The 27,928-nt window shown below is 40.8% G+C and overlaps 2 protein-coding genes and 1 long non-coding RNA gene across 3 annotated transcripts in view; 1 reads left to right on the top strand and 2 right to left on the bottom strand.

The window, feature by feature from the left end:
• Positions 1-777, bottom strand: part of GABBR1 (gamma-aminobutyric acid type B receptor subunit 1) — a 212,922-nt gene extending 212,145 nt beyond the window's left edge. The window contains exon 1 of the mRNA XM_087923438.1: positions 700-777. The gene's annotated coding sequence lies outside the window, so the exon portion shown is untranslated. The remainder of the gene's footprint in view (positions 1-699) is intronic.
• Positions 778-7,407: 6,630 nt separating this feature from the next.
• LOC148126803 (uncharacterized) lies at positions 7,408-13,662 on the bottom strand. Its single transcript, XR_015741391.1, has 3 exons — positions 13,559-13,662; positions 10,903-11,029; positions 7,408-8,887 (listed from the first exon to the last, which is right to left on the bottom strand). It is a non-coding gene; the product is annotated as an uncharacterized LOC148126803 (long non-coding RNA).
• Positions 13,663-13,764: 102 nt separating this feature from the next.
• LOC113447597 (52 kDa repressor of the inhibitor of the protein kinase-like) lies at positions 13,765-20,423 on the top strand. Its single transcript, XM_087923441.1, has 3 exons — positions 13,765-13,908; positions 15,968-16,045; positions 17,602-20,423. Exon 3 carries the CDS (start codon positions 17,604-17,606, stop codon positions 19,899-19,901), a length of 2,298 nt encoding a protein of 765 aa, XP_087779567.1. The 5' UTR covers positions 13,765-13,908; positions 15,968-16,045; positions 17,602-17,603; the 3' UTR covers positions 19,902-20,423.
• The last annotated feature ends 7,505 nt before the right edge of the window (positions 20,424-27,928 follow it).

Raw genomic sequence — 27,928 nt, forward strand, 5'->3', positions numbered from 1 at the left:
TCACAACATAATTAATTATACATTGACTGAAATGCCTGGGTTTCCACAGCATATTAACTCAACAACAACAAAAAAGCTAACCTGAGTTAAAGCTAATTAAACTTGGCAGCTGCTCGGTCTTTCAGTGACCCATTTCGGTGTCTTGTGTGATTTCAGGCAATGCGCAGCAGCCCATGTGTGTACAAAGGAGACAGAAGTTCCACTCTGCTTTTATTTATATTTTAAAAAACTTAGTTCGGGGTTGAAATCCTGGCCAGACAGCATTTAATTCATTTTTTTTCAATGAAAACATGGTTAAAGTTAGCAGAGGGGAAAAAAAGCTTGAGAAAGTGACAGTTTCATTTTGGTGAATTAGCAGAGTTATATTTACACTTACAAGTCATTGGGAAATTTAAGGCTGGATGAAACAGAGAATCCACACACTGAAAGAGGAACAAAACCAAGGAGCTGAATTAAAAGTCTGCCAAGATCCCTTTAAATCAGGGGTCTCCAACCTTGGCAGGTTTAAGACTTGTGGATTTCAACTCTGGGAGTTGAAGTCTACAAGTCTTAAAGTTGCCAAGGTTGGAAACCCCTGATTTAAATTATTCCATTTTAGAAAATGTCCCACTGCAGGGAAAGCACTACTGCATGTGTCTCCTACTGGATCACTCTAATACTCATGTTAATTCTCTGAACAAGGGGGTGAGGGGAACTTACCTCCACAGCTGGTGGGAAATTCTAGAAATTGTCACCCCACTGGGGGGCACCCAACTGGAGAAAGCTGCTTTAAGAAACAGACTTGCCAATATGCCAGCAGACATCCAGTGCCCAGCCACAGAGAGCTTTGAAATTCCCTTAGAAACAAGTCAGAATGGGCAGGATTATTGTAATCCTCATACAATTACATAATATCCCTGCTGCTATTTATGACACTAGCTCAAGAATCTGGACCTTATTTTCAAGCGATCCACATCACTATTACATCAATTTATATTTAAGACCAACTTTTTGAGAGAGCCCAATATCAAAGGGGGTGATTAGTTAAGTGATGTCTGCCTGAAAACAAACACTTTGATCTACAAAGCCTCAGTTCCTAAGATGTTGGCAGTGTATTTTGAACTGTTTGATATTCCTGGGTTGACTTTGGAGGCAGCTCCTTCTCAGAACTGTTATTTGTTTGCGATGTAACAAAAGCTGGAATTCAGCACTTCTGTGCTAATCCTTTGCTTTCTGGCACACACTGGAGAAAAATGAGCATAAAAGGACTGAACACATTTTCTGGAACCGGTGGCATGCACAGTCTCCTGTGTTGGAAGTTAAAACCCACCCCTCCCATAGGAAAATGAAATATTTTAGGATATGCTAAAAAAAAAAAAAAAGGCAGAATATTTCCCCTAAAAGAGAAGTAGAAACCAGAGAGGCAAAAATTCACCACTACCATTTTTGTCAATTAAGGCCTGGGCCAGTCTATTCTACATAACAAAGATATACCTCCTTCAGGCAGACCCATAATAGGAATTGCCCAAAGCCCTTTCATTACATCACCATCCAGCAAGGCTCAAGTCAAGCCTGGGACTCAGGGCAGCCTACAGAGTTGTGCCTGCATGGCCCCATGGGAGTCTGACAACCAATCAGAATACAAGCTCAAATTCAAATCCCAACAGACGGCATAAAACCAAGGGACTCTCAGCATCTCCTCCCGTTTCTTCAAGAGCTTGAAGGCATGTGATCCTGTCCATCAATAAACCATCTTTCCAAGCAACCTCCATGAATTCAGTGTCTTTTGTCCCACTTGGAACTAAACCCAGAAGGATATTTCTTCCAACACCTGAATAAATATTGCAGAAAAGCGTTTTGGTTTTTTTTCTTCTTTAGAAAGGGAATCTATCCCTTTTGGGCCACCTCTTCTTCTCAACTTTCAAAATGGTCTCCCTGACATTTAGGCCAACCCGGGTGAAACCTTTCTCCATTGGTGTGAAAATAAATGGATGGGCAAGGCTGTGTGTTTGCATTCCCCACCCAGCCGCCTTTCTTGCTCCAGGGTCTCTGAATTGCATCTGAACTGGAGGAGACTCAGCTCTGCTTGCTCAAAGCTTCCTTGTTTCTCCCTGCCTGCGCTCTTGTTCTTCCCTTCGCACATGGCCCACACTGCCTCCCAGCAATTTCTGTCTCCTTTGGTTTCCTGCTAGCCCTGCATACCATCTGCTCCACTCCCCCAGCCTTGCCTCCACCTGGGCTCTGGCTCCTCCAGGTCTAAATACACAGAATCCTCCGGCAACAGTCAAAACGGTTGCTGGGGAAACGGCCGCATTATTTTTATCCTAATGTTTAATGGGGGTACTACCCCCTTGGCGCCCTTCAACACAGGCCCAGTAAAAGCTGGAGGGAAGAGAGAGAGAGGACCTTCTCTCTGTAACACACATAAAGATCTTGCGATCAACCCCACAGGATGCTTACTGCTGGTCACAATAGAGGAGCTTCAGGGGATGGATCAAAATGGGCTCCCAGAGCCCCTTACCTATTCTCTGCGGAGAATTGCTCTCTCTATTGCTCCATATTCCTTAAAAAAAGGCTATCTTTTAAAAATGGCCCATTTCCAGCCCTCCTGGGGCCTGCTGAAAGCAGATGTTAAAATTAATGGCCCTCTTCTTTTCAAATAACCTATCAAGACCTTCCTGCTCCAGTTCTTTGGTGAACATTAGCACTTAACATTAGCATTGGCAACCATTAGCACTTAAGTACCTAATTCATGTGTTGAATTCTGTCCCTGACAGCACAGCCTACCAAAGAGCTTTCAGTATGGCATCTTAAAGCCTAACCCAGTGATTATATTTAGGAAATTGTTTACAGGTTGCTGCCTTGTCAATCTATAAGCTGCCCTGAGATGCTTGATAATGAGGTAGGCAACATATAAATTTAATAAATAATAATAATAATCTGATCTCTTCATATACTCAGAGAAACCGAACTAGAGTTAGTAGTTTGGCCATCTAGAAGCCATTCCTCTCACTCTAACACACATACACAAAGGAGTGATGAGTTTCACCCATTGTGCTACATTGTGCAGCATCCCCAGCGTTACATGAGCAAAATTCAGATGCATGGCAACCAGCATGTATTTACCATGATTGCAGCGTCCCAGGCAATATTCCCAGCCTGCTGTCAACAAGCAAAATCAATGGGGCAGAGGTCTCCAAACTTGGCAACTTCTAAGACTTGTGGACTTCTTCTATAGACGGCATCTGCCCCCAATGAAATTGGCAAAGATATACCCCAACATGAGTCCGGCATGTTGGAAATGTAGAAAGAAAGAGGGTACTTTCTATCATATGTGGTGGTCTTGTCCTGAAGGAATTTAAGAAAAGCAATTTATAGATTAAATGTATATATTTGCATAAATTATATATATTTGTAAATATGCACAAAAGATAGAAATGTATGAGATTGATGTCACAGAACTGTTAATGTAATGATTATCTTCTTGTTTTTAAAAGACATAAAAGACTAATAAAGTTTATTTTAAAAAAGACTTGTGGACTTCAACTCCCAGAATTCTCCAGCCAGGGAGTTGAAGTTCACAAGTCTTAAAGTTGCCAAGTTTGGGGACCCCTGCAATAGGGGAAGCCAGATTCACTTAACCACCACATTTCACTTAACAGTTGAAGTGATTTGCTTAACAACATGGTAAAAAGGTCATTAAAAGGTCCATATATTGATATTTGTATATATTTAAAAGTTACTAACATTCTATTACTTAGATACCTATCCTTTTGTTTTCAAAGGCTCCTTTTTTTGCAGGTTTAATAAGGAAGATATTAATTATATTCTTTATTTCAGGAAAAGTTGCAGTTACCTCTTTTTCAGCTGTATGGTTGGTGGTAATGAATAATAAGTAGGGAGTTCTCTTCTTTGCAGCTTATTGTTTAAATTCTGCTTCCAGATTCTACCATACACCTGTTTTATGCATACAGAAGGGAATGATAGAGCTGATCCAATTACTGGATAGACTGGGAATGAGACTGTTGGAATAAAAGTTTACATATGGTAAAATTATTTTGCAAATAGAAAAACGTATATTTCTCAATGGTGTTTTAAAATCTTTTATTTGAGATATTACCGGCCAATTCAACATAGCTGTCGGGTTAGCTGAAGAAAGGCTACCTGATCTGGGTTATAAAAACTGGGTTAAACAGTAGATGGCAGTAGAGATTTGCAGGAAACCTATCTCTTTGCTACCACCTAGTGATCCTCCAAAATTGTGCAGCCCAGATAGAATAGAATAGAATAGAATAGAATAGAATAGAATAGAATAGAATAGAATAGAATAGAATAGAATAACAACAGTTGGAAGGGACCTTGGAGATCTTCTAGTCCAACCCCCTGCCTTTAAGATCTGCTGCCTTTAAGTGATGGAATGTGTAAGTCTTGCATTAGGGCAGGCAAAAGGAAGTTGTGTGTTACTTGTTGTTTGTTTTGTTTTAAATTTGCTGTGACTGGCTTGTTTTGCTGGAAGAAAGCATTCCAAAATAGCATCTTTCTCTTCCAGCACAAACAGAATATAATGGCTTTTGCAACCTCAGGGTTCTGTCACTTCATGCTGCTATATATGGAGACAAAGCACAAAGTTATTTATAGCCTGGCTCCACCAGTCCCATTCACTATGCCATTAAATGGTTTCACTAGACTTGGTTCTAGCTTGGCAGGTTGTGTGAACCTAATCAGTCGTGCTTATTCAACAGAACATGGTTAAACAAGCCACAATGGGCAAGCTATAGACCTGGAGGGTCTTAATTGCTATCTATTCTAGCCCCCTCTTCCCCTTTCAGCATATGTTTTCCCACCACACAGCTAACCAGAGGCCCAGAAAACAAGACAGCATCTTCCCTCTATCTTTTCCAAATATAAGCATTTAAAGCCAGCTTCTGCCTTGAAAATCATGAAGGGACATCTACAGACGAACGTTGAAAAAGTCACAATCAGTTACTGCATGATCAAAGCTCTGCTCCTTTTTCATTTGCATCACTCAGGCAACTTCACTTTTTTTACATTAATTCCCAGGGGGATATCTCTTTTCTCATAATTTGCTGCTCCAATGGTGCGGGCTTTATTTTTCCCAATTGCAATATGCAGCACAGATTACATGCTTGAATAAATTTTTTAAAAACACATGTTTCAATACTAAAGTCTTATTTACGGATAGTTCTTGACTTATGGAAATTGTTTTCACAACTGAAAACAGTTTCCATCACTAAGCAAGGTCTTTATTAAGTGAGTGGTGCCCAATTTTGCAATATCTTTTTTTTTCAGTTGCTAACCTGCCGTTGTTACATAAATCACACAGTTGTTAAATAAATCTGGGTTGCCTCGTTGGCTTTGCTTGTCCAAACCTGTCTGGGAAAGTTGCATATGGCAATCATGTGACCCCAGGACACTGCGACCCTATAAGTACATGTGGGCTGCCAAGCGCCCAAATTTTGATTGTGTGACTGTGAGGAATGCTGCAACAGTTGTAAGTGTGAGAAATGGTTGTAACTTTTTAAAAAAATGCTCTGTTGTAACTTGAAATGGTCACTAAACAAATGGTTATAAGTCAAGGATTACTTCTATTGTACTGTTTTTAACAAGACATGTCAGGCTTCATTCCTACCTCAATGAAACCAAATTTCTGCGATCTGTTTGTCTGATGAAAAATGGAAATGGGGTTACAAAAGTAAGAAACATCTTTTTCTCATTGTCTTCTCTTCATTTGGCTTTAACTTCCTCCTGCCAGCTCTTCCATTTATCATTCAGACTTGCCAGCGACATGGCTATCCATCTTCTGCTTGAACCCTCAGAAATGGGAAATGTAAGCACTCACACCAATGCGTCATATACAGTGGAAAAGTTATATTTAATGCACTAAGTATTCTCTCATATTAGCTTCAATTTGTAGTTCAGCATGTTCCCATCTGCTTCCCATGAGACTAGAGCTGATTTTAAGTAGCATCTGTGTAAAATGTGTGGTATCAACCCAACAGGATAGATTCTAGGCTAAGAAACCAGTGCCATTACACAATCCGGGTGTCTTCCTGGATTTGCAACTCTTATTTGGAAAGCAGGTGTCAGCTGTGGTGTAGGCAAGAAACGCCTTCGCACCATTCCATCTGGTCTGCAAGATGCCCCCTTTCCTACGTCAGAGGGCCATTCAGATAGTCACTCATGCCCTAGTCATCATGGTTTCACTATTGTAAAGCTTTCTACACGGGGCTTCCAGGGATGGGCTTCAAAATTTTTAGCAAAGGTTGCTGAGTGGGCGTGGCCTAGTCAGCCTCCTGTACTGCGTGGGGGAGGTACATTTTTGCCCTCCCTGGGCTCCAGAGGCTTTCCTCGAGCCTCCAGGAGGATGAAAACGGCCTCCCCATGTTCTGAAGGCTCTCTGGAAGCAAGAAACAGGCCCATTTCCGGCCTTCCCAAACTTCCGAGGCCCATTTTTCACCCTTCCTGAGGCTCCCCACGTGCCCTGTACTTACCTGCATTCAAAGCAGGCCATGTGGGGACTCCTGGGAGGGGAAGGGAGGGTGGGCGGGGCCAGCCAGGAGTAGTATTTGGGGGTTCTGCACAGAATCTTAGCTAGGGGCTCTCCCGAACCCGAGAACCCCCAGCAGCCTACCCCTAGGGTCTGCCCTAGAAGACAATGCCAGAAGCTTCAATTGGTTTTGCAAGCAGTAATGGACATTCCTCAGAAGGCCATCTAACATGGTTCATGAGCTGCACTGGTTGCCAATTTGCTTCTCGGTGTGATTCAAGGTAATGGTTGCTATCTAGAAAGCCTGGTGTGGCCTAGGGCCTGGTTACTTGAGAGGGCCGACTGTTTCCCAAAGCATCGGTTAGCTCTTGTAGGATTGTCATGCTCTAGGTTCCTTCACGCCAGAGGTGTCAAACTCATGTCATCACAGCAGGGTCATGTGATGTATCGGGACTTCCCCTCCTCCACTTCATTAAACTGGGTGTGGGCATGTCCAGCATGTGACACATCTGGCCTGCAGGCCAGGGGTTTGGCTGCTTTATGCTCTAGGTTCCTTCGATTATACAGTGTCATCTAATGGGACCTCAGAAGTGCACCTTGTCCATAATGGTGCCTGATCTCCAGAATGAGGTTCCCTCCAAGTTTTGGAAGTTCCCCATTCTGCTTTGCTTAGAAGAGCCCTCAAAACCTGGCACCTCACTCAACCTTTGATGAAGGAGATTGAGACTCCTTGCTTTCTTCCGTCCTGCCTTTCCTGCGTGCCATCTTTTATCATGTGGTTGTTATTTCTTTGTATGACTGTTGTGAGCTTCCCAGAGTCACTGAGAATCAGGCGGCACACAAGTTTAATTTATTATGATTGGTCACACTGTCTGACAGACGTTTAGACTAGATTTGGCTTTTTTTTAAAAAAAACAAGTTTTATTCAATTTTTCACATTGCAAATACTAAAAGGCTTTTTTCAATGGACAACATATTTCCGGGTCATCACTTTTACATGCAAATATGACAATAGTTGTATATTCATTTTTTACATTCAACTTCCTATCTTATCCAATTTTTACTTAATTCTATTATTACCTTTTCCATTCCAACTTTTACAGAAAAGAAGAACAAATTAATCCTGATCTCTAATATTAATCTCAATCTAAACATCCTCATTTCAAGTATTTCAAATATAATTCTTAAACATTAGTATTTCTTTTAAGAAAAAAAATAACAGTATGTGTTTGCCTAATAAGAAAAATTACCAATGTCTTTCCTTCCTCGTAATAATTTATCTTAAATTTATTAATACTCTTTTCTCATTTAAATAGTTCTTTTATCTGTCAGATTTGCCATTTCATTGCATATTCTTTCCATAGTTCTAGATTAATACAAGCTTTCACCCAAGAGAAAAAAACCATAAGTTTCCCCCCTTTTACTAATTTGAGTGTGTCACCTCAGTGGTTAAAATAATAATAGTCATTCCCTAAAGAAAAAGAAAAAAGAAAACTACGTAACATCATATATCTTTTCAGTCGGATTCTGCAATGTATTTTCCCCCTTTGATTATAAGATTTATTTATGATTTCAAAACAAAGATAAGAATAAAAAATAACTAATCCTGGTCATTGATATTAATCTCATTCTTAAACATCTTCACAATTCATTTCAATTAATTCAATTTATTTAATAGACATTAACATTTATTTTAAGGATAAGGATAAAAATATACATTCCTCTAATAAGAAATATCAGTGTCCATCCCTCCTTTAATATTCTATATTACCCTATTTTCTTAGTATTTTATGATTGCAAATATATTCTTATTACCCCTCATCTCCATGTGAAATCCCCTTTTTTAATTCATTAACCATTATCTCTATGAAAGCAGTTTCCTTTCATCATTTTATAATTCCCATATTCCTGCTCCCGTTTCTTATTGCCGCTCTTCCCCTTCATTTTCCCATCTTTTCTCCTTCCAGTTTGTATTCCTCTCTCTCTTTATAGCTTTTTCCCCCTTTTCTGCTGCGCCTTTCTCCCTTTCCTAATTTCACAGGTATTCCCCTTTTTAATTACCTTTTTAGATCTCAAATTTTTAACCTCCCTTCTTTTCCCTTTTCTTTGTGGTGATCTTTGTGTTAATTGTCTCTTTAAGATGGCTTCTCCTTGAACTAACTCCTCCTTTTCTGAAGTTCTTTCTCCTTGTTCTTCAGTCGTCATTTCTATAGCTTCTAAGACAGAGCAAAGTGATTCATCTCTTTCCTGTAGTAATTCTTTCATATTTTTAAGTTCCATTTTTAGTTCCCGAAGAGATATCATCATTGCACACTCTTATACCTTGTAATCCACAAAAACTTTTATTTGCCTTCTTTCTTCTTCGGGTTTTCTAGATTCACAGTTATTCCAGCCCAGGGTCTATATCAAAATCACCAATTAGATTAGATTTGGCATTTTTATCCACATATCAAATCCTTCCGAAGGATCTTGGAAATCATTATCCCTTGCTATGTCTGATCTAACATAGAGACGGACTACAGGTGACAAGATAGCAATATTTGAGAAGCTGTCACGGAGAAGAGGGAGTCAACCTTTTCTCCAAAGAATCTGAGGACGGGACAAGAAGTAATGGATGGAAGCTTAACAAAGAGAGATCCAACCTAGAATTAAGAAGAAATTTCCTGCCACTAAGAACAATTTATCAGTGGCATAGCTTGCCTCCAGAAATTGTGAGTGCTCCAACACATGAGGTTTTCAAGAAGAGATTGGACAGCCATTTGTCCAGAATTGTGTAAGGTTTCATGTTTGAGGAAGGGGTTGGATTAGAACACCTCCAAGGTCCTTTCCAACTCTGTTATTCTGTAATTCAATTATTATTGCCATATAGGTCATGGCTGCTTTTATTGTAACAGCTAGAAAAACAGAACCTTGGATGTCTGAATGTGCTTCACCTCCCTTACTTTATCTTCTTGTGAACTTGGGAAGGGCTTGCTTTGAGTTTCTCATATTCTTGTCCCAGGATCCACCCCACTCTTCTCTGAACTTTGTCTTGGTATTGGCTCATCTTCCTATCTTTCAAATAGGAAGGAAATAATTAGGAATAACTAAGGAAGTGTAAGGATTTGCTGCTTTGAAAATACTAATTTTTGTTACAAACTATTCTGTTAAAGATGATAATGATAATAATAAAAATAATAATAATAATAAATTATGACAGGAAGACAACATAGGGACACAAACAACTCTTGTGCCACGCTTGGTTGAAACTTGGTTTCCACTTAGTTAAAAACCTTGGGAACTTTGACAAAACTTGGAGGAATCAAAACATTGATTTTGGGTGCGGGTACAGAGCATTGTTGATAAACAAAAACAGACCGAGTCAACGAAGGGGAATTGTTTAACTCAAAATAATCTAACTTACAAAATTACGTGTTCACAAGATTTTATTATCTGGGAACAAAACATCAATTATTAAGTTAAGCAAGAGCTGACAAAAGCATTTTTGTTTTCCGAAGAAGTGTATCGTTTGTTTATGTGTCTTGGAATAAATTTAGCAGAAGAACCTTAGCATACTGAAATATAAATGCTATTAGCGATTTGATCATGCAAACATTATGTGATGCTGCCTAACACTATTGAATTAATTAATCCAATCGTGTCAATTTTCATGTTTTTTCACTTATATTAACTTCCAGGAGGCAGACCCTACATCAAGAGTAACCAAATTTTCTGGCTTTGCGGACTGGTGCTGGCTACGAGAGTGCGGGGGAGGGAAGGGAGGAGACGGTTCTACCTGAGCGACGAATGAGCACATGCGCTGCTCCATTTGTGAGAGCGGTGGGAGCGCAAACATGCCACTCAGACAGATGGAGCTGGGCACGCACTCTTTCACCCGGTACCAGGCCAAACCCCAAGGATTGTGGACCCCTGCCCTACATGATCAATTCTGTCCTATTTGAGACCTCTCAAACATAGTTAGCCAAGTGTTATTCTATAGGGTTTAAATCCTCTACCAGTTCCTACTACACAACCACCTTTGTCCTACTGGAGACCAATCAGGTAGTCAGATAAGCAGATGTTATTCAAAAGGGTCTGAGTTCTCTACCAAGAATTGAACTAATGGATCTTTGCACTTCAGATGAACATATGTATGTTTGTATGTATGTATGTAGAGAGAGAGAGAGAGAGGGAGGAATGGGGGGGAGTGAGTGCATTAGCTTTAGGAGCTAGCCAAGTCCTGGCACTCAGCAGGATATCCTATAGCATCTTTATGTTTTAGCAAATATCCTCAGCAGATGATAGATCCTAACTAGTCTAGTTTAGAAATAGCACTTACACTTATATGCCACTTCACAGTGCTTCAGAGCCCTCTCCAAGTGGTTTTACAGAGTCAGCATATTGCCCCCCAAAATCTGGGTCCGCATTTTACCAACCTCAGAAGGATGGAAGGCTGAGTCAACCTTGAGCCTGGTGAGATTCGAAGTGCCAAATTGAAGGCAGTCGGTAGTCAGCAGAAGTAGCCCGCAGGACTGCATTCTAACCACTGCACCACCGTAGCTCCTGTAGTTTAGGATTGGAAAGTAAACAAGATTCAATCTAGTTGGTGCTTGGATGAGCAACCATCAGAGCCATCCATTATACATGCCATACAAACCAAGCTGAAAACATCTGCATATTTGAAGTAGCTGAAACGATCCTTTCTTAAAGGTTCCAGAGGATACAGAACTGTTTTTTTGTGTGTGCCAGATGTTTTCAGGGACTGCTTCTTTGAAAATCCCCATCTGATCTTAAGCAAAAACATTGATATGAGGAATATTGACCTCATCTCTCTCCTAGGAGGTCTGTAGGGGGTGTGTATAAGCGCACCAACGTGCCTACTGTCCCTGTCCTATTGTTTCCTTTTTCTTTCCTTATTCGTATCCATTTCATATATTCCATAACCATGTTTATACTTATACCTATTATATAATAATCACTTGACAGAATAAACTAAATAAATAAATAGCTTCTAAAATGAAATAGTGCCAAAGTAAAACTTTTTCTGAGCACTAAAAGTGTTATAAAGAAAAAACAAAGAGGAAATATTCTAATGGAAAATAGTCCAATGCTTTTGTTGGTTCTCTGAAATGAATTTAAAATGGTTAACATTAATTCTAGGCTACTTAACCAGCATAAAGGACCAAGTTACACTCTGCTAAAACTCTTTCAGTAAGTAAATTTGGGTGATGCCCATTTCCCAGGAATAAAACTAATGGTTTCATGAGGGTGCACAGTAATCAAGTAATATACAATTTATTTTAATACATTTTAACTTACATTTCATACAAACAGTAGAACCTTGCCACTTTACAATGTAATATTTTTTGTCAGAAATCAATAATAAAATAATCAAATTTAAAGAGTATTTTTAATAAGAAAGATCAGGCTATAGAAACACAATGCAATATTTACAAAATGCTTTTTTCAAATACAAAGAATCACTAAGCTTAGCTGCTTGAAGTCATGGTGCATATATTAACTTAAACATACTCGAAGTCACAATCTCCTGTGCAGGTAGGTAGGTATTCAAAGGAAGATTTTACTTAAAGATCATCTATGAGGGGAAGTGGGCACATTCATATATAATCCAATATCATTTTGATAAGCAACAAGCTCCCAGTTATGTACAGGCAGTTCTTGACTCATGACCACAATTGAAGCCAAAATTTCCATTGCTAAACAAGAGAGTTGTTAAATGAATTTTGCCCTATTTTACGACCTTTCTTGCCACTGTTGTTAAAGGAATTGTCATAGCTGTTAAGTTAGTAGCACATTTGTTAAGTGAATCTAGCTTTCCCATTGACTTTGCTTGTCAAAAGGTCATAATAGATGATCACATGAATGGACACCAAAACCATCATAAAGACATGCCAGTTGCCAAGTTTTAATCATGTGGCTATTGGGATGCTGTAACAATTTTAAGTGTGAAAAACGGTCATAAGTCACTTTTTTCAATGCCGTGGCATGATGGTTCGTTCAGTAGTTAAAGATGCCGAGCTTGTCTGCTGGACTGACATCCTGGGTTCAAGACCTGAGAGCAACGGAGTGACCTTCTGTTGTTTGCCCCAGTTCCTGCCCACTTAGCATGCAAATGTGAGTAGAAAAATAGGTACCACAGAGACCGTATCCCACCTTATACCAATCCTAAATATTATCAAACAAGCCAACCCTAGAAATCTGACAATGTTGGGAGAAATCAGCCCTAAGAATAACTGAGGCATTTGGCACCCAAGGCAGGCCAAGAAGAAGCATCTAGAAAAAGTGCAGAGAAGAGCAAAACAAAGATTAAGGGGACTGGAGGCTAAAACATATGAAGAACACGTGCTGGAATTGAGTGTCTAGTTTAATGGAAAGAAGGACTAGGAGTGACATGATAGTGTTAGATAGTGTTCCAATATCTCAGGGGCTGCCACAAAGAAGAGGGAGTCAAGCTATTCCCCAAAGCATCTGAGGGCAGGACAAGAAGCAATGGGGGAAAACTAATCAAGGAGAGAAGCAACTTAGAACTAAGGAGGAATTTCCTGACAGTTAGAACAATTAATCAGTGGAACAATTTGCCTCCAGAAGTTGTGAATTATCCAACACTGGAAGTTTTTAAGAAGAGAATGGACAATCATGTCTGAAATAGTTACAGGTTTCCTGCCTGAGCAGGGGGTTTGACTAGAAGACCTCCAAGGTCCATTCCAACTCTGTTATTCTATTCTAAAACATCTCTTAATCTGTGGGAGATTAGCAAATAATCCCGGGTATCAAGAGAAAGATTAGGAAATGGCTGGGAAGGGATTCACGCTGTAGTCTTGGATGCAGCTAGAGACCGAGCGGGCAATGCAGAAAGCCGGATAAATCAATTGAAAATTCTGCAAAGAGGAAGATAAAAATTAACAGGAGTTTGCCGCGAAGCCCAGAGCCAAATGTGCACAGATTGCAAAAAAAAAAAAAAAAAAAAAGACACCCTTTGTACGGCCGCCCTTCCCTTGGGACGGAGGAATAAATTAGACAGCATCGTCCTGATTTGAAGAGGGGGGAATAATCACATTTCCTTGGCAGCACCTGCTCTTGGAAGGTGGCGGTGAAGCGGCTGCTCCAACAGCTGGAGCGGGAGGGCCCTTTAAACAACGGCCGGCCGCAGCTCTCCCGTTAGCCGAGCGCCGCTCTTCCTTAGTGCGCGAGGGGAGGGGGGCCGCGAAGGATGCAACAAGCCCCGCCCCTTTGGAACGCGACACAACACACATCCAGAGGGGCGGGGCTTGCATGACGACGACGACGACGACGACGCGTCCGCCATTTTGCTTTTTTTGACCCCACCCGCGGGCGTCCCGCGTTGCCGCTACTTTGTCCGCCTCGGGACCCTCCCGGGCTGCCGCGCTCACACGTGCACGTGGATATCAGGGGCGGTGGGGGTGAGTCGGGGCGAGGCCCGGGGAGGGGTAGGTGCCGTTTCTTAAATGGGACCCCAAAGACCCGGCGATGCCTTTGTTCTCCCTGCTGGGCTTCCCGAACAGGAACTCGCCCACTTTTTGCCCAGGGGCCCTTTTTCCTTCATGAGGACTAGGAACCTGTCTTGCTTTCCTTCCTGGGAGGGCGGGCTCCGCCTCTTGGCACCGTGTCGAGGCCAACGTCACCAGTTCCCGGCCTCCCTTCTTGGGACGCCCGGAATACCTGGGGAAAGCCCGCCCTGCAGGAGGGTTGCTCGGAGCGAATTGGTCTTTGTCCGACGGCCAGAGGAGGGAGAGATTAAGCGGTGGAGGTTGCGGGCTCGGGGCACGTGGGAAGCCGTAGCCGCCTCCTCACCTGTTTCTTCCAATCTACACTAGCAGTTCTGTTTTTTAATTAGAATTTGATTTTATTTTGATCAGCTATTGTTTCCCTATAAAGTGTCTGTAACGTGCAGAGAGTTTGAGGTCTCTTTTTAATGCATCAGAATTGGGGGAAACTCAGAAAAATTCTGGGAAAGAAGGTGTGAGACTGCCAACTTTCCACTCGCTGAATTCCGCTTTCTCACCAAATCATCTTCCATTCCGAGCCAGAATCCATTTTTCTCATTGTATAAGAAAATGGAACCGATTCGTTTGTATGTGGATGACTTAAGTGGAATGACTTAAGATTGATTTTACCTGCCTTTCCCTTTAAAGTAATAATAAAGTGTCACACCTTCATTGGATAGATCACGGGTCTTCAAACTTGACAGCTTTAAGACTTGTGAACTTCAACTCCCAGAATTCCGCCTCCAGTCGTGTTAGTTCAGGAATTCTGGGAGTTGAAGTCCACAAATCTTAAACTTGTCAAGTTTGAAGACCCTAGGGATAGCTTGTGCACAGCAATCCTGTTAGGTAGGTTGGGATTAGAGAATCTCTTCAGTCTCCAATTCAAATATGATAAACTAGTTTTGTTGCATTCCTTTCTTTTTGACAGTTTTAAACCCATTATTCATAGCTACGGTTTGGCATGTTGCACACACCTTGGTCTTGAGAGGTTAGATATGGCCTGGAGTTTGGACAGACCCAGATCCAAGGCTTGGCCTTCTCAAATGACAAGAAACATCTACTTCCAGTTTCCTGGAGTTTTGCTGCTTTTTTTCCTCACTGGCAATTTATGAGAGGGCAAACTGCCTAGAAAATGTTCAGGACCTGTTATCCTACCTAAGCCCTGTCCTCAACCAGCACATCAAAGTTGGCTATCAAAGCTGTGTGGAGGGACAAGTGTGGGGGTGTTAGTGTGTGTGAGAGAGGGAAGGTAGTGTGTATTTGTGTCTAGAAAGAAAACAGCAAAGGGATACTGTTCTCCAATAGGACTCACAAGAAGTACAATAGAAATGGGAGGAGCAGTAGCAAGAGGCATAATAGCAGTGGGGAAGAGTGGAATAGTTGTAAGCAGTGAGCACTAGCCTTTGAGTACTTCTGTGGTGTTGCTTAGGGACCTGTATTTTTTAGTTTTCTTGAGTTTTGGAGCTCCCTGACATGAGTATATACTTAAAAAGAGCCTGTGACACAATTCCTGAGAGGTTTGCATGTATGTAGCCTTGAACAGCCTTCAAAATTCTTTTCAGATGAGGATGTTAACTGTAGGGTTAACTGGGAACTGCAACTGTCAGTTTCAGTTTTGTGGGGTTTTGGTACATTAGCCCCGAGTTTTGAGTCCTTAGCTTAAGGCCCTTCAGGCATTTCCTATCTGGGTTCCGATGAGGCATCTAAAAACTAAGATTCTTTATTCCCTGGAAATGATGTCAAACTTTTTATTTCATTTCCCCCTTCCCTCCATTGTGTTTTTTTCCTATGGAATTGTTTTCTTTATTGTCACATCTCTTCCTTTGACCCAAAAGACAGTTGCCATTTGAAGGAATGGCTTTTCAAAAAAAGAAGCTCTTTGGTTGAGCCTCATCCACCAAGAGTTTATTCCCTGGCATTTTACAGCTTCCTTTCTGAGCCTGCTGACAATCTTATTTTCTGTTTTATTTTCCAGAGTGAAGTTTTCCCTTCTTGGCCTGCCTGCATAGAGTGGCTGGTCTGCAAAGCCACTCCAGAGCAACACAGCTACCTGGTAAGGTTGGTTCCCCACTCCCATAGTAATAAAAATGTTCTCTCCCTATCCATAACCTGACTGGCATACTGGTAGTCCTCAACGTACAACAATTTGTTTAGTGACCATACAAAGTTACGGCATTGAAAACAATGAGGTATGACCATTTTTCACACTTAAGACCATTGCAGCATCCCCATGGTCAAGCGATCAGAATTCAGGCGCTTGGCAACCGACGTGCCTTTAGGACAGTTGCCATGTCCTGGGGTCATGTGATCACCTTTTGCCACCTTCTGACAAACAGAGTCAACGGGGAAGCCAGATTCACTTAAGAACAATGTTACTAACCGAACAACTGCAGTGATTCACTTAACAACCGTGGCAAGAAAGGTTGTAAAATGGGGGCAAAATTCACTTAACAACTGTCTCTCTTAGCAACAAAAATATTGGGCTCTGTTGTGATGGTAAATAGAGGTCTTCCTGTATTTCTTCTTGCTGGGCATCCTACGTCTATCCCACATGGCCCTCTCTCTTCTGTTCTCTGCTGGATGGAAGACTACCTTCCATCCATTCCCCTCATCATCTTGCCCCCACCAGGCATTTGTTGTTCTGGATAGGCTCCTGGTAAGCTGAAGGAGGTCAAACCGAGGGAGAAGAAGTCTCAGGGGAATTCCAGGCCTCTGCAGATCCACACCAAACCAAACAAGCAAACTTGGCAAGAATAAGCAGAGAAGGGCTGCCTGGCTGAGCTGACTTAACAGCGTCTCAAAACCAGATTCTTTGAAAGGGCATTTGTTCTTTTGGATCCCTTTTCCCTTTCCAGACTGTAAAATACTCTCCTCTTTTCACATTCCGACTTTTGCCGTGCACGCACACACAAACATACAGTCGCCCTCACCAACTAAATATTTCTCATGTATTTTGGAAAGGAGGGGCAGGAAAAGTAAAGTACACATCTCCTTTTCTCTCCTTTGTTCTTTTGATTCTCATGTTTTATTTTATTAAACTTGCCAAAATATGAAATACAAGTGAAAATAAAGATAGTGGTGGAAAAGGAAAAGAGAGTGGGATAAAAAGGAGAGCATTAACTTCCAACTGTCTTGAACATAAAAGTTAGAAGCAATTTCCAAGTAGAAACAAAATTGGATGCATATTTTTTTCTTTAATTAAAGCACTTAATTTGCCTATCTCTGCTAGCTCCCTCAAGTTTTCCATTCTTCCACTGTAAGGTGCTTGTTTGATTCTCATGTGCTTGTGAATTAAAAGGAACATGTAGAAAATTACTTCTGAATAAAACTAATTGGGGAGTAGAGTGGCATGTACATTTAATAAATATAAAAAGTGAAAAATAAGTTCATTTTGCAGTACTGAGATGAAAACTACTTAAAGCATCCTAGCAAGCACTAATTGTATTTCAGTGTGTATGAATAAAATCACAAGAAATTATTAAGGAACAATTGACAGCAGAAAATTTCTGCTTTACTAAGAAAATAACATTTACTATTTTTATCTTCCTTCTTTTTGGAATCTGCTTCTGTTCCATTCATTGTCTCTCATCATTCTTTTTCTCTCCATAGGAATGGAGATTGGAACTCTTTACAGGAAGCGCAAAACAGTTGAAAAAGAAACAGTGCAGAAGAAGAAAAGAAATGAGGAAGAAAATAGTATCTCCTGTTCAGACTCACCAGCAGAATATGAATGCATCATGAATGGTTTGGAATTTGTTATTCATTCTTATGATATTGGGTTGTACGTGAACTCATCCACTCCTCTCACAGATGAACTGAAGTATAACCTTCTTGTGAATACCTTCACACCACCTCATGACTATAATTTCAAGGGAGATTCAACAGGAATACGCAGCTTTCGCCACATATGGTTAATTAGATACTCGCCCTGGCTGTGCTACTCTTCCTATTTGAAAGGACCATTCTGTAAATACTGCATTGTCTTCCCACAGCCTGATCTTTGTGGGAGGCAGGGAGGCTTCATCATGGTGCCCTTTGTGAGGTACAACGATTTTCATGTCTGCGCTAAAAAACACATGTCCAGCGCATGGCACAAGAGTGCCGAAGTCGATGCAACTAACTTCTTAACCAGCATGAACGTCTTCGAAACAAACTTTGCTTGCCAGCTTGACAGCAGCATTAACCGGATAGTCAATGAAAATCGCAAAAAACTGCAGTCGATCTTGTCAACCATCATATTTTGTGGCACCCACGACATTCCTTTACACGGGGAAACAAGAAAAACGGGGAACATGCAGAGCCTCTTGGCGTTTCGCGTCGAGGCTGGAGATGTGACCCTAAGAGAACATCTAGAAAATGAGACTGGCAATGCTCAGGACACGTCCATCCAGATAGAAAATGAATTGATTAAGTTGTGTGTGGATGCCATCAGAGAAGAGATAGTTTCTGCCGCCAATGGCTCTGCTGGTTTCTCAGTTCTTGTGGGCGAAAGCGCCAAGATTTCTGGGGAGGACCATTTGTCACTCGGCATACGTTTTGTGGACACGACTGGCGCTAAACCTCAAGTTCGAGAGGAATTCCTTGGTTTTGCAGCACCGAAGGGATGGGACGCTACCTGCGCTGCTGAAACCATCATTGAGGAGTGCACCAAGTATGGTTTAAATCTTGAAAAATTATGTGGCCAAGGGTACGACGGGTGCTCTAAATTGGCCGGGAGAGAGGGTGATGTGCAGGCTAAAATAAAAAGCAGGTACCCCAAGGCTACTTTTGTCCACTGCGTGGCGCACACACTCAACCTGGTTGTGAATGACTTAAACGCTGTACCCGAGATAAGGAATGCGGTGGGCACAATCAAAGCTATCCTTTGCTTTTTCCTTGAGAATCTGAGGAGAGGAAACCTTAGTCCAGCAGTTCTATCGCTGGATGAAGCACTTCGGACTGCAAAATACAAGCACGTCAGATTTTTTTCCAAGAATTTTGTACAGATCTTTGATCAGTTAAGAAACCTGGCCGCTACTTCAGGTCAAATCTGCCAGGATGCGTATCAATTATACTGTGCTTCAGGAACACCTAATTTTCTCGTTTGCCTTGTTATCATGTCAAACTATTGCAGTAAGTTAGAGTCAGTGACCCAAGCTCTGCAGACTGTCCAGCTTGACATGATGAAAGTGTACGAACACATCCAGGAGCTCTTAACCGTCTTTCGTGGCCACAGAGAAAAAGCAGAGGAGCACTTCAAGGGAATTTTTTCGGAAGTTCAAGAACTAGCGGACAAGTTGGATATTGACTTACATATTCCCAGACGGAGCGACTTGCAAAGGAACTCAAATGCCATTGTCCCAACTGAGGAAGAATATTTCCGCCAGTCACTCTATATACCCTACTTGAACTCGATAATCTCATGGCTGGAAAGCCGGTTTGGTCCAGAAAGCAAGGTGGTTTTTGGAATCTTTTCGCTTCATCCCAAAAACATGGCTAACATTGGCCTTGAGACATTGAAAGCGAAGATGGAAAAAATAAGTGAATTATGTGAAATTGAAAATTTGGAAACTGAAACAATCACCTGGTATGAAAAATGGTTGGGGAAGAAGGAAGAAAGGATTGAAAATGGGAAGAATGGACTTCTGGATTTGCTGCAATACGTTGACCAATATCCTTCAATTCAACAAACCATTTCCATTGCTCTGGCATTGCCAGTAACAACTTGTACAATGGAAAAATCATTCAGTACAATGAGAAGGGTAGAAACATTGTTGAAGTCAACACTGGTAGATGACCAATTGTCTGGACTTTGCATGATAAGTGCTCATCGGATAAAAATTAATGAAAATAAGGACATCTTACTCCAAAAAGTGATTGACAGATTTGGAGAAGATAACAAACATTTACAATTTGTCTTTGAAAAATAACTGGTTGACTATTTTCTAATTATTTTTATAAAGAGGGATGAATATAAGGAGGTATAAAAAGACTAAAATGCAAGTGGCAGAATTACAGAAGGAAATTAAACAAATCCAGAATATAATAAAGATGATTATGTTCCAGTATATAATTAGAGACTTACAATATAAAATATATCATCCATTTTCTAAACACGTAATATCTGTATTGAAGTGTAAACTGAAAATGCTTGATTAATAGAGTGTACATCATTAGGAAAAAGTATAAACAACATTAAGTCAAAAGTTTTCCGTCAAATATTAACATATAAAGTGTCTATATAAGAAAATCTAATGTTTCCATATTGTCTACTCATACATTTTCTAATTTGGGAATGGAAGTGTTGATTTAGTGTTAATTCTAATTATGCTGGATTGATGCTGGTCTATAAGCATAACACATTTTAATGGATTGTACTTTTATGTCCTTTTTAGAGTACTGCAGTGAAATTACATCCATGTTTCCTGAGAAATAAACTCTATTGAATTCAATAGGATTTATTTCCAACTGATTACAATAGCTGTCTAAAGGATTGGGCTGTCTCATGACTTAGTTTGAATTTTTCCTGTGAGTCTGCTCTAAGGAGAATTAACTTTGAATGCGTCTATTAGTTGCTTTTTAACAATAGATTAAACAGATTAGTGTCTGTTTTGCTGGGGGCGGGAACATATGTTAGCTAAAATAACTTAAATGTAGTGGTCAATATCTGGTGTATTTTTTGAAATTATCTGTGTTCATAAGGAGTGGGTTTGAGCATGTTCAAGATCCTTTTGAGTACTGGGATTGCAGCCTTTTCTCTTTTTTTTAATCCAACCTCATTTTCTCCGAATTAAAAGGCAAAGGGTTTCAAACGGGAGTGCCCAAAACTACCCTTGGCTTTTCAAACAGAGCTTTGTGAAAAAATGAAAGCCATTCAGACAAAAAGAGACTCTTTTCCTGTATTATGAATATTCTATATTCTTATGTGTGCCCTGAGGATATCATATGCAGATTGCAAAAAAAAAAAAAAAAAATCCAGGCCACCCACAGATGGCAAGAAAGCTATGGAGAACTTCGTCTGATTATTGAGGTGGCCATTCAGACTTTTGCAACCAACCTCATAGCCTTAAATGTACAGGAAACCACTTCTGCCTGCATGTGCTCCTCCCTTTTTCTTTCTTACAGTAAGCCAAATACAATTCATTTTATTTGGATATTACTGTGGTGGATTATGTGACTCATCACGGGGAACGCTGTAAGACAAGTTATACAAACATAGCTTCATGTGGTTCCAAACCAACATGTAGACTTCAAGAAAAGTAATATTAGCGAAAGAATATGACAGTTTTAAGAGAAAGAACCTGACAAACCATGAACTAACCCAGCCCGTGTGGTTTCCTTAAGACTTTAGTATGTCGTGGTAAAGAGGAAAATGGGATTCCTTGGCTAAAATATGATTGCCCATGAGTAACTATGACACGGGATCACAGTTATCTTACTAACAGCTTGCCAATAATTCATAAATGAAAAGAGGATACCACCAGATAATACCCTGAGGTCTATCCCATTTTTCTTACCTGTTTCTTATCTGAGGTGACCCTTTTATATCTGCACTGCAACAAATCTGCTGAGATAGGGAAACTTGGAGAATGGCAGCTCCAAACTCAGCGACCTTTTTTTAAACCGGGCAAGAATTGTCACTCCTTTGTAAAGTTATTGGACAGCTTTGCTAGTCTAGGTGATTTGAGTTGGGATGAGTTTGTGTGATTCCTCCTACAAAATTGCCAAGACTTCACATCCTTCAAAAAGAGATTGTTTGGGGTAAAGCTGGAGTAGAAGATTAAGGGGAGGGGGGGAAGGCCCCTATAATTTTCCTTATAAAAAGTACTGCCCTTTGCAGCTGATTTATCAGAATCAACTTTTCTCTTGGTTGATTGGAAGAGAGTTTGAGCTGCTCTGCAACTAAAAGGAATAAGGAATTAAAATAATGGGGGAGGTGGGGTGTTCAAGCTATTTTCTAAAACACCTGAAGGTCAGACAAGGAACAATGGATGGAAACTGAACAAGGAGAGATTTAACCTGGAAACAAGGAGAAACTTTCTGACAGAACAATTAACCAATGGAACAGAAGTTGCCCTCGGAAGTTGTGGGAGCGCCATCACTTGAGACTTTCAAGAAGAGATTGGACTGCCATCTGTCAGAAATGGTGTAGGGCTGTGATGGCTAACCTATGGCATGCGTGCCAGAAGTGGCACACAGAGCCATCTCTGCCAGCACGTGAGCTGTCGCCTCAGGTCAGTTCTACTGCGCATGCACACTAGCCAGCTGATTTTTGGATATCTGCCACGCATGCGTGGAGGGTGGAGTGCCTGGAGGAGATGTGTGCGCATGCGGAGGGGGGCAGGGAAGCAAGGGCGGGTCATATGTGCATGCGCAGGGGGGCACAGGTTATGCGGCAGGGTTCGTGCATGCATTGCATTATGGGTGCAGGCACGTGCACAAACATGCACTCTTTTGGCACGCGGTGACAAAAAGGTTAGCCATCACTGGTGTAGGGTCTCCTGCTTGAGCAAGGGGTTAGACTATATGACCTACAAGGTCCCTTCCAACTCTGTTATATTTTAGAGATGGGCAACCTGTAGGTTGCCTAATAACCCTTTACAGCAGTCTTAAGTCTGTATGGCAAAATACTGTATATTGGGTGGATTTTGCATGTAATTTTTTTTCTTTGCTCTCCCTCCCCATAAGGGAACGCCAATTGTATTTTTAAACCTACATTCACTGTCACACAAACAACCAAGAGACACTTCCTTCACCCGTTTAAGGACTCAAACCTGTTAAATATGGGAACAGGGTTTGCCTCTTTTAGCCCCATGGAAATTCCTACAAAAGTGGATTCTGTTTAGATGGGTTCTTTGGAAAGCTAACTAATCAGCATTCAATAACTGCAATAAGCAGTCATCTAGAAATCTTAAGCAGTTAACAATCTACAGAGAAGATTTTCTTTGAAAAGTGAAAGACCAATTTTCTCTCTTCAAAAACTCTCAGAAAATGTTGAAGATGGAGCATTGTATATTATAGTACTGGGTTTTTAGGTTTGGGAAGTGTGTTAGTATAGATTTATTTTTCTTTTATCTTTTTTTTTGTCCCTTGGAGCCAGTCTTGACTCCTGGCAACCACTTAAAGAAATCCCTGTAGTTTTGTTCCATGGATATTTTAATGTTAGTAGAGCCCATTGTTAGTTGTTAACCTTGATGGCAGTGTGGTTGCCTCTAAAGGCTACCCAACTAGGAGACTAAAATGTTATGTTCCTCCTTAATCCTAAAAATTGTATTATACAGGCAAAATGACTAAATTACAAATTCCCAGGCAAAGCTGAGCTCATTTGTTGAGTTGGTATGGTTGAAGGTGACTCCACTTCTTTTGAATATCTGTTTCTCTCAATCTGGGCACTTTTAAGATGTGTGGACTTCAACTCCCAGAATTCCCCAGCAAGGTTGGTTGGGGGAGGAGGGAGTTGAATCCACACATTTTAAAATGGCCAGGAATGAGAAACATGGATAAATGTGTAGGGAGAAGCCACAGAAGAGAGATCAATTGTAATGATGATTGAGGGCTACTTTGGGATTTTTGAAGAAATCTGGAGAAATTAAATTCTAATTTCAGAATTATTACTATTACTTCTAATTGTTTTTGGAAAACTTCAGAATAAAAACTGACAAAGCAATCTTCCTATGCTGTGATCTGGGAAAGAGGAGGAAATTAGTGATTTAGCCTAATGAGTGGTGATAAGCAAACATTGTCAAGGATTATGCCAAACAAGAGGAGTCTTGCTGTGAAGTCAACAGCAGGAAGACTTGGCTAATTAAACAACAGATCTTCCTGAGGAGACACTCACTCTCTCTCTCTCAAAATATATATATATATATGTGTGTGTGTGTGTGTGTGTGTGTGTGTGTGTGTGTGTGTGTATGTATATGTATATATATGTGTATATATATATATATATATATATATATATATATGTATATATGTATATATATATATATATATATATATATATATATATATATATATATATATATATATATATATATATATATTCTGTTTGGGTATTTTCCCACGTCATTATAGTTGTGCTTTTAAAGTTGTAGCAACGTTTCGACAGAATCTCATCTGCCTTCATCAGGCTTCTGTATTGTGTTCGTCCGTAAGTCAGACTTTCACAGTTGTTGACTCACAGACGAATACTATACAGAAGCCTGATGATGGCAAATGAGATTCTGCCGAAACGTTGCTACAACTTTAAAAGCACAACTATAATGACGTGGGAAAATACCCGAACAAAGCTGAATACCATACATGTAAGTACCCGCGAAAACTTAAGAAAACATCTGTCTGTCTGTCTACCTATCTTTCTATATCTATCTCTCTATATCTATCTATCTATCACACACACACACACACACACACACACACACACACACACACACACAGAAACATACAGATACCATTCAAAATTGCAGAATTACTAGTATACACCTACAGGTGTATGCCATTGCAGGTCCAAATCAGCAGAAGTCTTTCTTGATGTCTTGCTCTACTGTATACTGTATGGCTTTCATCTTCAGGTGATAGCTGTTCTTTTAAGTAAAAATGAAGAGAATAGAGTAGCTTCTCAGCAAATGGGTAGGATCAGGATGCCTGCAGAAACCCAGATATGGGGCTTGAGAGTGTCTTGCCACAGCTTCAACCAGGGGAAATGCTTTTGCCAAGCTGGAATGGGGCCTTTCCTTTCAGCTTCAGGCCAGCTTTATAAGGCATGTGTGAAAGCTTCCTTGTTGGGACATAGGCATCCAAATGGTTAAAGCCCTCCCACCTCTCAGGGTTTTCCACCCAGTCCCAGAGGGATTTGTCTTTTGTTTCTGCTTGAAGTAAAATATGTTTGATTAGTGCTTCATCGGCACAATCCAGAGGAAAAGACAACAGTTGAAAAAGAGATGTGGAAAATTCAGGATCAATTTTCCTACTTGAAGACAATTTATATCTTTACCTAAATAAACCATGGTGACTGCATTCACAGAACATAATCAACAGCAAAGCAAAGCATATTGTGGTTAGTGTGAGAATGAAGCCAGCCTTCTATCAAGAAGGTCTTGAGAATGACTTTCTGGATCTGTTGACCTTTGAGCCTCTGCACTTGCATTGTTGCCTGTTTGTTGATGGGGGAAAAATAGCCCCTGATCTTGGCTGTGTAGATACTGCTCTGGACAAAGAATCACATTGTGAAGTCTTAGACAAACCTTTTGGTCAACGTGTGCAAAGATAACATCACACGCGTTTCCATTTCTAGACCTGCTCTAGAATTACAAAAACAGGAATTTTTATACTACTAGAACGTAACAGTGTAATTTATATACCAGAACAAGCTTTCAAACAGCAAAGAATGACCTGGAATTGGCCAACATGATGTGTGTTTTTAATTTGCATGTTTAGCAGCACTTGCAACTCGGGTGGGGAATTAATGGTACAAAATATTTACAACTTAATTTTTTACTGAGTTGTTAAGAAACGTGTTTCACAATTTTATATACATGTTTGCAAAGGAATATTTCAATAGAAAAGAAGCTCAGGACTGAACTGTGGGGTCCCTGCCTGCTCTCTGAGGTCGGTTGTTTTGTGGCAGACATTTCGTGAACTACGTAACATCAATACAAATAAGGTTCCAGGATCATCTGGATTGGTTTCTGTAATCTCCACGTAAGTCCATTCGAGGGCTGTCTAAAACAGGAGTCTCCGACCTTGCCGACTTTAAGACCTGTGGACTTCAACTCCCAGAATTCTGGGAGTTGAAGTCCACAAGTCTTAAAAGTCGTCAAGGTTGGAGAGCCCTGGTCTAAAAGTCAGCCAGACGTGCCTGGGAGCTGCAGCAGCACACTCCCACCCCCTGGCATCCTGAAGATGCAGCTTCCACATCCAAAGCACTCCCAGACCTGCAGATTTAGTCCAGAATGGGCCATCCTCCTAATCAAGAGCTTCCAAGAAGGAATGACTCCACCTGCCACCAGGTAAAACCACGCCTACTTTTCAGCATCTCTCTCCCATCTTCAGGAAAGGGGCAGTTTCCAGTCACATAACGAAATTGTCCCCTTTCCTTGGCAGGGCTCCAGAGTCTTTAGTACAGGGGTGTCTAACTCAAGGCCAGATATGGCCCACAGGGCCACCCTGGAAACTGGAAAGGACCAGCCTACTGTGCCTCTGTCAGCAAAAATAGAGTTCTGTTTTCACCGACAGCACTCAGGCCACCACAGGTGCCCCCAACACGAGTGATGTTGAATGGCCACGCCCAGGGGTGGGATTCAATTTTTTTAACAACCGGTTCTGTGGGCGTGGCTTAGTTGGTGGGTGTGGCTTGGTAGTCATGTGATTGGCTGGGCATGGCCAACTCAACATCATTCACATCGAGGCACGCATCTCCTCAACTGGCCTCGTGACTGGGGATGCTGCAAAAGTCGTAAGTGTGAAAAACGGTCATAAGTCACTTTTTTCAGTGCCACTGTAACTTTGAATGGTCACTCCACACTTCCCTCCAGCAAAGGAGGGGAAAAAAACTCCAGGGATGTTCCTAAGATAGGAAGTCTAGTCCTGCCAAGAATGTAATAAGGGTTAACAAAGAGGCAGTTTCTATAAGCAACACCAGAATGTTTTCTTCCTGCCTTCCTTACAGGATCAGGGCAGTAATTTCTTCTAACAACTGGTTCTCCGAACTGCTTAGAATGTTAACAATCGGTTCTAGTGAATAGGCGCGAACTGGTAGAATCCCACCCCTGGCCACGCCCACCCAGCCCTCAAGGTCAGATACAACCCTGATATGGCCCTCAATGAAATGGAGTTTGACATGCCTGCTTTAGTACCTGCCGGACTGCTGATAATGTTTATTTCCTGTACCCAAACACCAGGTTCATATCATTTGTGGTAGAGGTGTCCCAAAGCAAAAAAATATTGGAAGAAAATTCACATATGGCTGGAAACTATGACAAAGCAATGCATAGACTTGAAACCTGAGACATTCCTGTTGGGCATGCTACCAGAAAAGTATAATAAAGGTAATACATATTACATTTTACATATTCTAACAGCAGCCAAGATTGTATACAGACAATAATATAATAATACAGATAATATAATCAAAAAGATTCTGGAATGTGCAGAAATGGATAGGTTAACTCTAAAAATTAAAGAAAAGATTCAGAATATTTTATAACATGGGAACTTTTCTACAAATGGTTAGTAGATAGAGGTTAGATGGGTGGATTTATATGAAAATATGGACTACATGGGAAAGAAAAACTGACTAATAAATATTTTGATAGTTATATAACTGATGTCAATATATACTTTCAATAGTATAGTATACTTTCTAATAACGATTGATATATCTTATATACAGGGGTGGGATTCTACCAGTTCTGTCCACCTCTGTAGAACTGGTAGTTCTGAATAGCAGCAGACAGAGAGCATACATAGAATCAGTTCTATGTCTGCTGCTGTTTTAGCCCACCCGCCTGCCCGGGCTCTTACCGGACCTTTATTTCCTGCTTTTTCTATCGCAGCTGCTTTGCCTGGCACTGCTGCAGTTGAAAAAGCAGGAAAAGGGGGCTTTTCCAACCGCTGTGCTCCTGCACGCAGTGCTGCTTAGCTATCCGGGCAGCTCAGCAGGTCATAAATTGCACTCACACGATGCAGAGCGACAGAACCGGTAGTTATACCGGTCGGATCCCATCCTGCTTATATATGTTTGTACATGATTATAATGATTGTGATGATGTTTATATTTTAACACTTTGGACACCTAGAAAACAAACTGTTCACTATAGAAATGGAATTTGTGATACAAAATAATAAAAATATTTAATAATAATAAAAAAAGAATGTTCAACTAGTCAGCATGTTCACAGTATGAAATCAATTTACTCTTCAAAGTCCACCTTTTATAATTCTATTCTTTTATAGATCC

The sequence above is a fragment of the Pseudonaja textilis genome, chromosome 2, assembly GCF_049901715.1.
Source record: "Pseudonaja textilis isolate UNSWEBS1 chromosome 2, rPseTex1.2, whole genome shotgun sequence".
NCBI lineage: Eukaryota > Metazoa > Chordata > Lepidosauria > Squamata > Elapidae > Pseudonaja > Pseudonaja textilis.

What these genes read in the sequence shown, in the direction of transcription:
- LOC113447597 (XM_087923441.1), top strand. Translation starts at nt 17,604, where the DNA reads ATGGAGATTGGAACTCTTTACAGGAAGCGCAAAACAGTTGAAAAAGAA.